Source organism: Ambystoma mexicanum, chromosome 10 (assembly GCF_040938575.1).
Source record: "Ambystoma mexicanum isolate Mex_15411 chromosome 10, UKY_AmexF1_1, whole genome shotgun sequence".
NCBI lineage: Eukaryota > Metazoa > Chordata > Amphibia > Caudata > Ambystomatidae > Ambystoma > Ambystoma mexicanum.
Genome location: NC_090932.1, coordinates 1,537,463,707 through 1,537,478,177, shown reverse-complemented (window position 1 = coordinate 1,537,478,177; position 14,471 = coordinate 1,537,463,707). Strand labels below are relative to the sequence as shown.

At 45.8% G+C, this 14,471-nt stretch overlaps 1 protein-coding gene across 2 annotated transcripts in view; it reads left to right on the top strand.

Moving 5' to 3' along the window:
* Nucleotides 1-9,061, top strand: part of LOC138492526 (uncharacterized) — a 625,416-nt gene extending 616,355 nt beyond the window's left edge. For both annotated transcript variants that reach the window (XM_069619746.1, XM_069619747.1), the window contains one exon: nt 5,280-9,061. In XM_069619746.1, the coding sequence (XP_069475847.1) occupies nt 5,280-5,454 (175 nt within the window). In that variant the 3' untranslated portion in view covers nt 5,455-9,061. The remainder of the gene's footprint in view (nt 1-5,279) is intronic.
* The last annotated feature ends 5,410 nt before the right edge of the window (nt 9,062-14,471 follow it).

Below are 14,471 nucleotides of genomic sequence, written 5' to 3'. Positions count from 1 at the left end.
TGTTGCAGTCTTCTGCACAATTCTTTAAAAGTCTCTTGACGTCCTCCAGGGGCTCTTCACAATATATTTCTTAAAGTGAGAAACATTGCAAGTAATCACCTGATCTGGAAATCTCGTGGTCAGCATGGGCCCGTTGATATGGGATACTGTCATGGGCACCAGGTGAAACATAGACTCTGGCTTCCTCACTTATCAGGGGCCAACCAGCACCTGATCCTCCACCCCCCGCCCCCATGTATGGAAGACCAGGCGGTATGTCTTTTCTGATCCTCATATGCCCTCTTTCCTATAATGGTTAGCTGTCACTACTTCTCAATGCAGTTCTTTCATGATCGGTATTTGTGTTAACCTTGTCCTTTGTTTTCTTCCACGCATCAGCTTATTCTGTGAGGCAAGTTCCTGTAATTTTCCAGCATGTTGCACAGCGCTTAATTGAGGGACATGGTGCTTTGCTCATTTTGTTGCATCATCTTCTTGAGATTGTGAACCTCTCGACCATTCCATTGGCCTGTGGCCACATGGGAGTTATTTTCCTCTGAGCACCTATCTAGCACAGGAAGCTGACAAATTCTATGCCACTAAAGGAAGTCCTGTTATCTGGCTTGAGGACTTCTGGGACTTCCCATGCTGAGATGATGTCATCCAGATCAGGAATTACTGCAGTCGCCATTGTGGGGGCGATATGACCTGCATCATGTCTACCAACAAGTACTTTCCATCTTTGAGAGGCCCAAAGCAGTTGACTGCGACCTTGCTCCATAGAGTCTCGGGCGCTTGGTTGCAACCATCCCTTGATGTCCCTCATAAGCAAGATCAACTATTTGTTGTCTAAGGCTGAAAGGAATAACCAGGCGAGTGCCCCTCATGACGAGCCCATCAGCGGAGACGGATAGTTCATCTTGTACTTGCTTGAAGGCACACAGGTCTGCCACTGATATTTTGCTCACTTGGTGACCCTGCGGTGTCACAGAGCCCCGCCGCCTGGATGCTATATTAGCTCTTGTACCTTGAACATGGTTTAATCCTGTGAGTAAATTCACTAATGAGGGAGTTAGACACAGGTCCAGACAGCAAAGTCTGGGTGATAAAATTGACATACTCCTCCCTGATGTACTGACCCTGATGGACTGACCCTGTGCTGGGTCAGGTAAGGGATATATGGATATGAAGTCGGCTGGATTGTATTCTTTTCGCGACTTGTGAAGAATTTTGAAATCCTATACCTCGAAGCGAAGGCCCCATCGCTTTATGCGAGGCAGCATTTTGCACTGGGGATTTCCATAAATGGTTATGAGCGCCTTGTGGTCAGTTACTATTCTGAACCATTTCCCAAACAAGAACATGTGAAAGAGTTCACAGGCCCAGACTACAGCAAGCCATTCCTTCTCTAGTTGAGAGTACTGTTGTTCGATGTCTGATAAGCTCTTGCATACATAGGCAGTCACTGCTCTCTGAGATTCCCTCCCCAGTCTCTCACGCAAGTATGGCCCCCAGGCCAACAGGACTGCCATTCAAAGTCCCCTCACACCGTAGATCCGGATCAAAGTATGGCATGTGATCCACATAGGCAATGTCCTGTTTGAATTGTTGGAAGACATCTTCATACAAGGAGGAACATTGAAGTGCCATAACTTGCTTGACACGGTCCCGTTGCAGAACGCTCATGGTAGCAAAGTCCTTCATGTACCTGCTACAGTAGCTAGCCACCCCCCCCTCAAAAAACTACCAGACATCGCTAATGTCCTTGTTAGCTTAGATTTGCGAGATGACTTCTACTTTTCCTGGGTTGGGTCTCATGACTTTGTGAGAGAATGTGTCCAAAGAATTTCAGATGAGACTTGTGAAAGGCACGCTTCTCTGCATTGAGTGTCAAATCTTCCGCCACCAGTGCAGTGCGCACTTGCAAAAGCGCCTGATCATGTTCCAGTGTGGGCCCAAATATTAAAATGTCGTTGCTGTAACTGAAACAGTTCCCAATGTGTCTGATTACCATGTAAATTCTTTCTTGAAAGATTTCGGCAGCCAAGGAGATGTCAAAGTTTAGATGCTTGTAACTAAACAGACCCAAGTGCATGGAGAAGTAGGTTATGTGCCATGATTGCACGTCCAGTTCAATCTGGTGATACCCCTTGTTGAGGTCCAGTTTCGAGCAGACTCATGTCCCATTGTGCCGATTTATCATGTCATCCAGGTGCATTCCTTGGTGTTCAATTGGATGTGAAGGTTGCATGTTCTACATCACAGCCGCGATGTTCATGGCTATCACGGTTGTTCGCCCTAGAAGATCGCTTACTGGGACCTCCCCTTGAAGGACATGAACTTCTGATGGTAACTTTCTATCTTTGTGGCGAAGGATGGTTCTGAATTTGCCATGGTTTATCACCGGGCCCTTCGCAGCTCATTGAAACACTCTCAGTTCAACAATATATGTCTCAACATATATTGTTGAACAACGCTGCACCTGTCTCTATGACAAACTTGGCCGCATGGTCTCCTATGCACACGTCAACGTCACTTTCCTGAGAGTTTACCAGATCAGACATCATGTAGGCATAGTGTTCACTCTCACCATGAACAAGAGGGGGGGCAACGGAGGATGACCCGTCGAACATGGCTCACTAGTTCCCTTTTGGCGTTCATATAAAGTTTCATAAGCGCAGGATGCTACGCATTCACCTCCCACCTCATGGGTATGGAGTTGCAGACATTTGCGGGGTGGTTTTCTCTGTCACAACTGCTACACTTTTCTCCTAATGCAGGACATTTCACATTGTCTTCATGTGGAAAGGGTAGCACTTGCCTCTTGATGAATTTCTTCTCATCGGAACACTGCTCCCGTACTGTTCTTGAGTGAATGTGAGATTTAATAGAGCAGTTCGCCTTGGGATTCTTTTCCAGTTTCTATCGGCGCAGCTTGTGCTTCAGCCCTTGCTTCTGTACTGGCCATCATAAGAATGCTTGCAAGGGGAGGGGTCTTCCGAAAAAGTGATGAATGGCATCCCCCACTGATGTGTAGTCGAAAGGCCTCCTCGTTCTTGAAGTTGTGGAAGTCACTGTGGGCCACCAGTTTGCATAGCCTCCATACGAATGACTCCATGGACTCAGCTTGCGACTGAGAAGCTGTATTAAAAGTATTTCTTTCATGATCAATATTCTGTTGAGGATCAAAATACACACTTAAGGCTTCCTTCAGTCCCTTCTAGGAGTCAATCAGATCAGGAGGCAGAATGGGAATTAAATCTTCCACTTCATCCTCTATGTTGATCAGAAGTCGCCAGGCTAACTTGTCTGAAGAATTCTCATTGTAGGCCTCCAAATAGTTCTCAAAGATGCACTTGACAGTTGTGCATTAGTGGTTTTATTGTCGGACATGGTGGGCACCGTCTGTGAGGATATAACACCTAATCTGTTCTCCATTTGTCAAGATGGCTCTTCATTTGCAACCCCAGGTGTATTGCCACACTTCGTTGTACTCGCAGATAAGGATCTCCTGATATTCTTTGTATATCTCCTGCCAGTTGTTTAAAATATATATATTCAGACAACTTGTCCACTGCAAATTTCAAACCAGTATCGCAAGTATGGAACAAAAATGTTAGAGCACTCGGTCTGTTTAACGTGCAAAAATGGCTTTAATTTTTAATCGCACATCGTCACAATGAAAGTTCATTTTAAAACCAACATGGCCTTACAAAACAGTATAAGCAGTCGAGTTCACCTCCAGTTCTGAGCCACAACAGCAAGGCATTGTGGGTATGCAAATTAGCTCAAATGCAAACCATTTTCTCAAGGAAATTGTCTTTCTCTATGAGGGCAGTGCTACTTTATGGGGCAGTCTTGTGATGTTCGTGAACACCTGGGAGGTTCGGGGGAATCTATGCCTATTTCTGCATTACAGGCTTGGTGAAAAGCAGTTTTTTGATGGCTTATAACGTTGGCGCCACTCAATGACTGCATGAAATCTTGGAATTTCATTCTAGACTAGATTCTGAATGGTATTGAAAAGTGTGGTGCTGTTTTGTCAAGAGGGAGCACAATTAGAGGGGGGCCCATCTTTGATGTCCTGGGTGTTAGCAGTGCATGGTGGTGCCGCGAGTTATGGTTGCTTAGCTTACAATAACTGGCTAATGTCTGAGTTTTTTTGGTTTTACTTGTAACCATAATGTCCCTTTAACAAAGTCTTTTTATTGAATGTCATAGGTTTTTATTAGTGCAACTTAACCATAATGTCCCTTGAACAATGTTTTTTCAGTGAATATATACACACACACATACATTTATATAATTTTTTTGTCATGGATCTACCATGAATGCCTTCATTGTTGCCATTCTGAGGCGGTGCGGAGCACTGCTCCCCGTTAACTCCGGGACAGAATCACGAGGAGTCCGAGTGAACGGGAACTTCTTTATTCAGATACAGTGCACAAACTGAACTTGTGTGTTTCCCTTTCCCTACGCATGCACCGGGCTCTCAGTGCCGTTGCCTCTCAGTACATGAGATGCGCCGCATCAGCATTGCCGAATCAGGGCTAACCCTGATGATGCCAGGACACGACACCTAACATTAAATTGAATGCACCACTAACGAGGTGCACGTGCTGTAGAGGGAGCAGGGCACAGGGTGCTTGAAAGGACTGGTTTGCGTTATCCCATTGCCTTGCGCTTTCTAATAAACATGTGAATGCTGCTGGCAGTGCATAAGTGGTCGGGAGTCTCCTATTTCTTTTAAATTAAGTTTGACTGTTCGTATACTTTTATTTTTAAAAGAAAACATTCGTAATGGTTTCCTTTGAAAATAAAAGTGTAAGAAGAAGTTGAAACTTGCACTTCAGTGCTCTGCGTCAGGGGTAGGTGTCACTTAAGAGGTGTGAATTGTGGGTGATTAGCACAGGGAGGGTGCGTAAAGCTGCATGTTGTGGGGGACAACGAGTAAAGTTAATAGGAGTCGATTAAAATGCAGTTTCTTTCAGCCTTTACACATTGTTGGGGGTGGACTTGAGGAAAGGCGGGACCCAGGTACGGGGTTTGTATTGAGCGTACAAGGGGGCGACAATGGTGCTTGTGGTGGGCGGGTCAGCAGGGAACATAGTTGCACGACTTTTCGTATACTTCCATCACTGTGGCAGTATAAATTGCTGGCGGCAGATTCTTCTGAGAATGTATGCACACTTTGTCAAGGAGCCCTGGTGTTACTAGTGGTCAGCCCTTTTGCCATAATCTGTACATAAATTAATAATTAGAAACAGTATTTATTAATTACTTTTTTTTTTCCTCTGCAGATCTCCTGGGGGTACTCCCATGATGGACTCCAGTGTAACAAGCACTCCCTCTCTCTCCTTTAACACATCCCTTCTGACCAAATTTCAGAATGCAAACAGCCCAGAAACCTCCGGCAGCGATAGTGAAAACTCAGGGTTTGAAACTCCATCAGCGACACCTAATGGTACACCTTAAGCCTCCACTGTCATCCAGTGTCCTGCTGTGTATAAGAAACCAATAAAAAGTACAGGTGTGACTATTGTGTTAAATGTAAAGACTGAGGCTGTTGGGTTGATCTGCTCTGTGAGCCAAAAGTGCTCCTATCAGTCCTATCAACAAAGGTTGCATTTTCAGATGCTTGGCAGCACATCATCTTCATCCCAGGACATGACGCACACTGAACTCAACCAAGCATCAATGTCATTATCTGTTATAATTCATAACTTCTACGGCCCTCTAATCCATATCTCCGGTGGGCAACACACTGTCAGGAAAAAATACTGAAAGTTGGGTTCATGCAGCCCATAACATGAATCTCTTAAGTGCAATGTAGTTTTAGTGTCAGTATGCATATTTTTTATATTTATCTATAATGTTTGTGAACAAATATCTCGGGCTCACCCTCTTCACAACTTCATCATATCCAACGGTCTCTGGGAAGTTGTTGAAATTAGTCTTGACACTGGTTTTGCTGAGAAAAATATGAGATATGCGTACACTTTAGAAACATGTTGACTGGTTGTATCCCCCCGGCTTCCAGAGGTAGTCCAACTCCAACAGCTGAAGAATATACACGTGTTCTGGAACATTCCATAAATGCCTTACAAAGTGAGGCCCGGGATAGGTCATCGTCCGCTGTGTGCAGAAAATCAAAAATAGCACTTTTCAAGATCATCACTTAAGACATTGATTAGATCAGCGAGGTCTCTGCAGAAGTTCTACATAAGGTTTTAGTGGATGATGGAAGCCTGTTTAATGGCATTAAAATTCCCTCGTGCAAATCAGAGATAGTGCAGTGAGAAATGAATTAAAAGTTGTAACCTTGTCAAATGTGTAGCTCAAGTTGTTAGACATGTATGTATGAACTTGTTTCGACTATTAATAGTAACAAAACAGCCTTTCCCAGGGCTCTATCTCTCAACAATGTTTCACTAAAATGAAGGGGGGACATGGTAATTGCCCACCTGCCGCATCTCACCAGGAAATGGAAATTGTGGGCCTGAATTAAAATGAATGTGAGTTGGTATCCTTTCAAATGTAGTGTTCCCTAATTAGGAGAAATACAGTTCACGGTTAATAGTTTTTACGGGGTTCAGACATTTTAAATCTTAACTAAGTATGAGTCATTTAGAGTAGTAAATCTTTCATTTTGCCTTGTGCAGCCTTTCGTTAGGAAAACTGGGTTGCTTCACATAATTAAATTAAAATGTTTAGTGGCATTCTCTGAGCTAGGCGTTAGTACATTGTGATGCCTTAGGATAGACCCAATGATAGCTAACAACAGAAGTGGCTTCTATTGCAGTAACTCACGTGCAGATAGCTAATCTCTGCATCCAGTTATATTCATTGTGGCTTGGACCTCATACATGTAAACAAACCCCTTGCCGCCTCACGTCATGAACAAATTGTGGTAAGCCATTTTCAGAGTCCATTGCTCGGCATATACCTTACAATAAAGTAGCAAGCACCCCTTTCTTGGCGTTTTTACTGAGGGATATACCTGATCACAGAGACTCTGTGGTCAAAACTGTGGGTGTTCCAGTTGGCCTGTATGGGGTTCCATTGTTGCCACCGTTTTGCGAATTAAACAAGCAGGATGTGGTTGTTATAAAGGTTGCAGGAACTATGGGATTCAAATGTCTGAATTCTTCACTTAGTAAGAATTAATAAAAACCTAAGCCTCTTTTAGAGCATGACTATAGTTTAGGGTAAACCGATCTCTGGCTTGGTACTGTGTCGTTCAGTGTTGTCTGTCTGTCCATGAAGATTGATAGATGTTCATGTATGTATCATGACCTACAAATAATTGTTGACCGCAATTCCCCTTAATCAGAGCTGTTTGTGTTCTTGACTCTGCTTTTAGTTAAAGTGGTGTGTACGTATGTATCCCTTTCTGAGTACAACCCTTATAAAAGTGGATACGTGTGTAACCATTGGACACAAAGGGAGAGGATTGACCATATAGCTAGCAGATAACAATTGGGACATTAGGCGGCCCACACAGGGGATGCTTGACAAGATGGTTTGGGATATGCAACCGGCTTTATCCAGTCATTCCTGCCCACCCACTGTATTGCAGGTTTGTGGGTTCTACTGAAGCAGAAGTACCAGTGATGAACCAGTGAAAAAGCTCTTTTATGTCAGTCTCTTTTCCCTAGTGCTAACATCCCTGGCAGTGAATGCACACTATGCACTTGCCCTGCACATACATACAAAAGACATTGCAGCCATCTTGTGCTCGCCTAGAGTTGCTATGATTCTGTATAGTTTGGGGCCAGTCTGGATCCGTGTCTATATTGCTGCTTGATTTGTTAAACCTTTTCCACATTAAGTATTTTTGATACACAAATGAAATGTCTAGATAAAGTAGCAATAATGTGCCGGGAATTAGCACCGCTCTAGGCCCTAAGTAACGCATCATCACATGATGTAAAGAATATATCGTGCTCCTTACCTGGCTAAAAAAGTACCTGTAAGATGAGCATTAGGGCCTAAGTATACACCTTTTGACATGATGTAAAGAATATATTGTCTCCTTACCTGGCTGAGAAATTACCTGCAAGATGAGCCTGAGGCCCAAAGTAAACACTCATTACATGATTTAAAGAATGTATCGTCTCCTGGACTGTCTGAGAAATTACCTGCAAAATCAGCTTTAGGCCCTAAGTATACACTCATGACATGTTGCAAAGAATGTAACCTGTTCCTTTCCTGACTGAAAAATTACCTGTAAGGTGAGCCTCAGCCCCAAAGAAAACACTCATGGCATGATGTAAAGAATGTATTGGGCTCCTTATCTGGCTAAGACATGATCTGCAAGAGGCTCTTTAGAGCCCGAGTTTACACTCATGACATGATGTAAAGAATGTATTGGGCTCCTTACCCGGCTAAGACATGACCTGCAAGAGGCTCTTTAGGGCCTGAGTAAACACTCATGGCATGATGTAAAGAATGTATTGGGCTCCTTATCTGGCTAAGACATGATCTGCAAGAGGCTCTTTAGGGCCTGAGTATACACTCATGACATGATGTAAAGAATGTATTGGGCTCCTTACCCGGCTAAGACATGATCTGCAAGAGGCTCTTTAGGGCCTGAGTAAACACTCATGACATGGTGTAAAGAATGTATTGTGCTCCTTGCCTGGCTAAGGTATGATCTGCAAGAGGGTCTTTAAGGCCTGAGTAAACCCTCTTGACACGACGTTAAGAATGTATCGTCTCCGTAACTGGCTGATAAATGTCTTTCAAGATGAGTCCATGGACTCTTAATGGCGATGCTCTACGGAAAGGCACACCTGGTAAATATGGTTCCACTGTTCCTTTGTCTCCTCTGCTGTGTGCTCCTTGTACTTTCTTTACTGGGGTTTGTCTGTATTTTCTACTATCGATCTCTTTGTATATTTTTGCTTGTTGTTTCTATGAGATTTTTTGTACTGCCAAATGTTTCATAACTTTAAGTACACCTGTGTGTCTTTTTACATGTTTTAAACCTTTGTCAGTCTTTTACTGTAAACTTGAAACAATATATAGAATTTACAACATTCCAAGAATATGTATAAATTAAATATTTTATATGACCTGACTTCTCTTCGCTGTTTTTTTTTAAGTTTCAGAGAGCTATAGAATATGCATCTGTGAGTGGCTTGTGAGGTGTATGGTTTTGGGTTAACTGGGTGAATGCATGGGTTTCTTGTATGAAATGATGTGACCTGCTGGACCTAATTTTTTATGTGTTATTTTATTGGTTAAATAAACCTTTTAGCACATTACAGAAAAAGAGAAAAATATATCAAATACATTCATTAGATAAAATCTTTTATTAAGGAATATAATTATAAAAACAATTCTCATTTCCATATATAAAATCTATATGAAATACTTTCCATTCATCTGTATTACAAATCAATTTGATTGTAATTTCTAACAAGAGCTAGTGTGCTCCTTGTATATATTTGTTTCTGAGGCTTGTGGAATCTGCTTAGATCACATGCTGTGCATAGGCCGACATCTAGTGGAAGCTGCGGAGTATTACAGTTTGTTTTTCGAAGTCGAAAAATGGGCGTCGACACAGGGCGTGCCAGTAATACTATCCCTAGTGTGACGTCCCCTGTACCCATGATCCCTCACGCGTCTAGGATCCCCAGATTGTTTTTTTCCGCCATTCTGGTCGGAAGCACTTCATCGGAGTTCCCTGGCTTTGCCATATTTTCACTAAAAATAATTATAATTTGCCCCGTTTTTGTCAACCTTCGTCGATCAACATCTCGACGCCGAACCGGGGAGGAGATCAACGTCGAATACCGACGGATTGGGCCTTGAGGCTTCCGCCTCGGCTCGGGCCTGGGCCGCTGGCCTCGGCCCTACAAGTAGGGAGAGTGGGGGGTGGTACACTTCCACACTCGACACCTTATTACCTACACACACTTGCCCGCTGCCCACAGGCGCGTATGGAGGGTACGCCCTTTCAGTTTTGCCCCAAGTGTAATAAGAAATACCCTTGGGTAGATAAGCACGCTACGTGCAACCTTTGCCTACCCAGAGACCACCCCGAGACGGGTTGCAGGGCCTGTAGCAGGTTTAAGGCAAAAACTCTTAAGGACCGCTCCACCAAGCGTTGGGCCCACCACGCCAAGCTAGCAGCTATGGAGGCGGAGGGTACCTTCAGCGACGGCAGCGACGCCGAACTTTCGGACGGCGAGGGCACCAAGGCGTCGAAGGACAGCCGAACGCACGTCCCCGGCCTCGGAAGGTCGTCCGTCCCGGCGACTATGGGGAAGTCCCCCGGCGACAAAAGCGTTACACATACACACGCTAAACACAAAAAATCCACCCGAGATTCGACGTCGTCGAAACCTCGGAAAGAGGCACAGAAGGAGCGGTCCGAAAGGACGTCCTCTGGGCGGTCCCGGTCGAGGTCGCCGCACGACGTCAGGCAAGCCTCCACACTTGCACAGAGTGCCTCGACCATTAATATCCCGGAAGATCAATCGTCCGAAGACGAACACGACTTCCACCCCCAGCCTGCACCCCAGGAAAAGGGTACTTCACTTGGGAGTAAAGAGGGGCCAGTTTCGAAGCCTAGTTCGAAAGACAGGGATTCCACCTCCGATCCTCGACGCCAGGCGTCGAAAGATAAGGGAAAGGGGAAACACACTTCCACCCACGGGGAAGGGGGTAAACAGCAAAGGAAACAACCCTTGCAGTCCTCCACTACAAAAGAACTGACCAAGTCTTCTCAGGGCCAATCCATAGAAAGTCCCAGCAAGGTCACCCCAAGCTCAAAACTCTGGTCATGCGAGGACATTGACAGAGTAATGTCAAGGATGTCTTCCTTGGCGAATTTTTTCGAAAGACACCCTGAACAACTCCTAGCTTTAAACCCTCAGGAAGATTCTCCCTCAGGGTCTAGGGACTCTATCCCCTCAAATAAAAGACCCCGGGTCGAGACACCATTTAGGCCTTTAGACCCCATCGAGGTCCAACCCTATTCTTACCTCTTCCCTACAGACCAAGGAAACTCTTCCCTTATAGAAGGTCAGGAAATTGACACGCCAGAAGATCCTGCAGGATCAGATTATTACGGCGAAGACGAAGACGAGGATGAGCCAGAAAATAGCCCAGATATTTTCAGAATGGACTCACCAGTCGAAAGGGAAGCCCCAGTGTCTGACTCCCCAATAGATAATCAGCCCCTCCTTAATGAACTGCTCTTTCGGGCAGCTAACCACTTCCACATAGACACACAAGGTGTCCAGGAAGAAAGGGACTTTGCGGAAGAACTAATAGGGGAAAGGAAGCCAGTAGCCCAAACCATTCCCATCCTAAAATCTGTTCAACGCAGAATAGCACCATCCCTTGTCAACCCAAACCTGACAAGACCTGTAAATCCGAGAGTGGAGAAGCTGTTTAAAGCAGCCCAGTCGGACCCCCTATATATTAGAGGTCAACTTAAGCCAGACTCTCTAGTAGTAACCAACACCCGCAAAAGAGCTGGTACACCATTATCTTCCTCTGAGGCTCCCCCCGACAAAGAAAGTAAAAAACTTTATGGTTTTGGCAGGAAAGTAGCTTCCACGGCAGCCTACCAAGCCAGAATCGCGAATTCCACCACACTGTTGGCTAGCTACAACTGTCACCAGTGGGAAGAAGTGGCAGCACTAATAGACTCTGCTCCCGAACCCCTTAAAAGCCAGCTAGCTCGCATTTGTGCGGAAGGAAGGAACGTGTCAGGCTGCACTGTAAAAGCAACTCTGGACGCCGCTGACAATGCGGGTAGACTTATAGCAGAGGGGACTGTCATCAAAAGGCATGCTTGGTTGAGGCAGTCGGGATTCAAAGCAGAAACACAAGCTGCGCTCTTAGACAAACCAGTGGAAAGTGATCTCCTGTTTGGGAAGGCAGTCGAGGACGCTCTAAAAAACGCTAAGGAAGAATTCGACACCCTCAAATCCCTTGGCCAGTTAACTACCAAACCACCTAACCAAAGAGGGAATGGCAATTTTCGTCGCCCCCGCGGCCAAAATTCCAATAGAGGAAATAGCTACTCCCACACCCAGGGTACACAGTGGAACACCAGCTCACAACAGTCTACCCAGGCGTATGGTAGGGGTAGTAAAAGAGGACGGGGTAGAGGCAGAGGCAGCCCCAGTAAAGGAGGAGGCACGCCTCCACCAAAGCAGTGACGCTCAGTTCAGGGTCCCTTCCCATGCAACCCCAGTAGGGGGACGAATATCAAGTTTCACCCAGGCATGGGAAGGGATAACATCCGACAGATGGGTGCTGTCAACAGTATCCAATGGGTACTGCATAGAACTACTGCAACGTCCCCTAAACCATCCTCCAAGACAAAAAGTCCACTCTTTACAACATCAGAAGATCCTCCTCGAGGAGATCGCCATTCTGCTAGAAAAGGACGCGATAGAACTCGTCCCGGGACACCAGGTAAACAAGGGTATCTATTCAACTTACTTCCTTGTGCCAAAGAAAGATTTAACAATGCGCCCAGTTTTAGACTTACGGCCTGCCAACAAGTATGTCAAGCCCCAAAAATTCCGTATGACCACACTACAAGAGGTAATCCCACTCCTAAAAAAGGGGGATTACATGGCAACCTTGGATATGAAAGATGCCTATTTTCATATTTCCATGCTCCCAGCGCACAGAAAATACTTGCGCTTCAAGGTGGACAGTCGCCACTACCAATTCAAGGTACTGCCCTTCGGGATAGCTTCTGCACCAAGGGTATTCACCAAGGTACTGGCGGTGGCAGCTGCACACCTACGCAGGGAGGCAATCCCAGTGTACCCTTATCTGGACGACTGGCTCATAACGGGGGAAACCCCAGGAATCTGCAGGTCAAACATTCAAAGGACCATCGACCTCCTCCACAAATTAGGCTTCTCCATCAACGAGAAAAAGTCAAGTCTGGTGCCAAGCACCTCAAAACAGTTTCTAGGAGCTATCCTAGATACTCAGAAAGGATTGACCTTCCCTTCGGAAGAAAGAATTCGGAACATACTTCTGCAAATTCCGCATTATCAGTCAGGTCAACAGATAACAGTACGCAAAGCTATGCGGTTACTCGGCATGATGGCGTCATGCATTTACCTGGTCCCCCACGCGCGTCTGCGCATGCGTCCCATGCAGGAATGGTTGGCGAAACAGTGGTCTCAGGCAAGTGGTCAGTGGGACGATCTAGTGGTCGTTTCGCCAACACTCGTACAGAACCTACACTGGTGGACAAGAGAGAATCTCGCAAAGGGGAAACCCTTTTACGATCCCGAAGTACAGGCAGTGGTGACTACAGATGCATGCCTGACGGGGTGGGGAGCTCACCATCTCCACCACACAGCTCAGGGTCTCTGGTCTCACTCAGTAGCCAAGAACCACATCAATCTGCTAGAGCTTCTGGCAGTATTCCGAGCGCTGCAGGCGTTCGAGCCCCATCTACTAAACTTGTCGGTGCAGATCAGGACGGACAGCACGACAGCCATGTTCTATCTGAACAAGCAAGGAGGGACTCGTTCGCCAAATCTATCCAAGCTTGCCCAGAAAATATGGATATGGGCACTCAGACGGAACATCTTCCTGTCATCGCAACATGTTCCAGGGGAGCTCAATTCCCTAGCGGATGCTCTAAGCAGAGACTCCCTCCCAGAAGAACACGAGTGGGTCCTTCACAAAGACGTAGTAGAAGATCTCTTCTCTCAGTGGGGTTTCCCCACTATAGACCTATTCGCCACAAGCGAAAACAAACAATGCCCAGGATTTGCATCCAGGTTCCCACAACCGGACTCCCAGGGGAATGCCCTGTGGATAAACTGGTCAGGGATGTTTGCGTACGCTTTCCCACCAACTCCCCTCATCAGGAAGGTGGTGTACAAGATGAACAAGGAATCGATGACGCTCATCCTAGTTGCTCCCATGTGGGCGAGACAACCATGGTTTCCACACCTACGCAGGATGGCGGTATGCGAGCCCATCAGACTCCCAGCCTGGTACAACCTTCTGTCCCAGCAACAAGGTCAAACAGTGCATCAGGAACCCAACTCTATGAACCTAGCAGCATGGCTCCTGAAGTCATAGAGTTTGGACATCTCAAATTACCACAGAGGTGTATGGACATTCTAAAAGAGTCTAGGAAACCAAATACAAGGCACTGTTACTTTGACAAGTGGAAAAGATTCGTTATCTGGTGCCAGAGTAAACAAATCAACCCGGTTGATTGCACTCCTTCCAACGTTGTAACATACATGCTCCACCTGCTGGATGCAGGGTTGGTTTTTAACTCTCTGAAAGTACACCTGGCAGCCCTCTCAGCCTACACCACATCCCATAACAAGGTTTCGTGGTGGAAAGTACCAGTAGTTAAAGCCTTCATGGAAGGAGTAAAGAGACTTCACCCTCCTATCTCGAACCCACCGCCAGGATGGGATCTCAATGTGGTGCTATCTAAGCTCATGGGGCCCCCCTTCGAACCCATGCATAAAAGT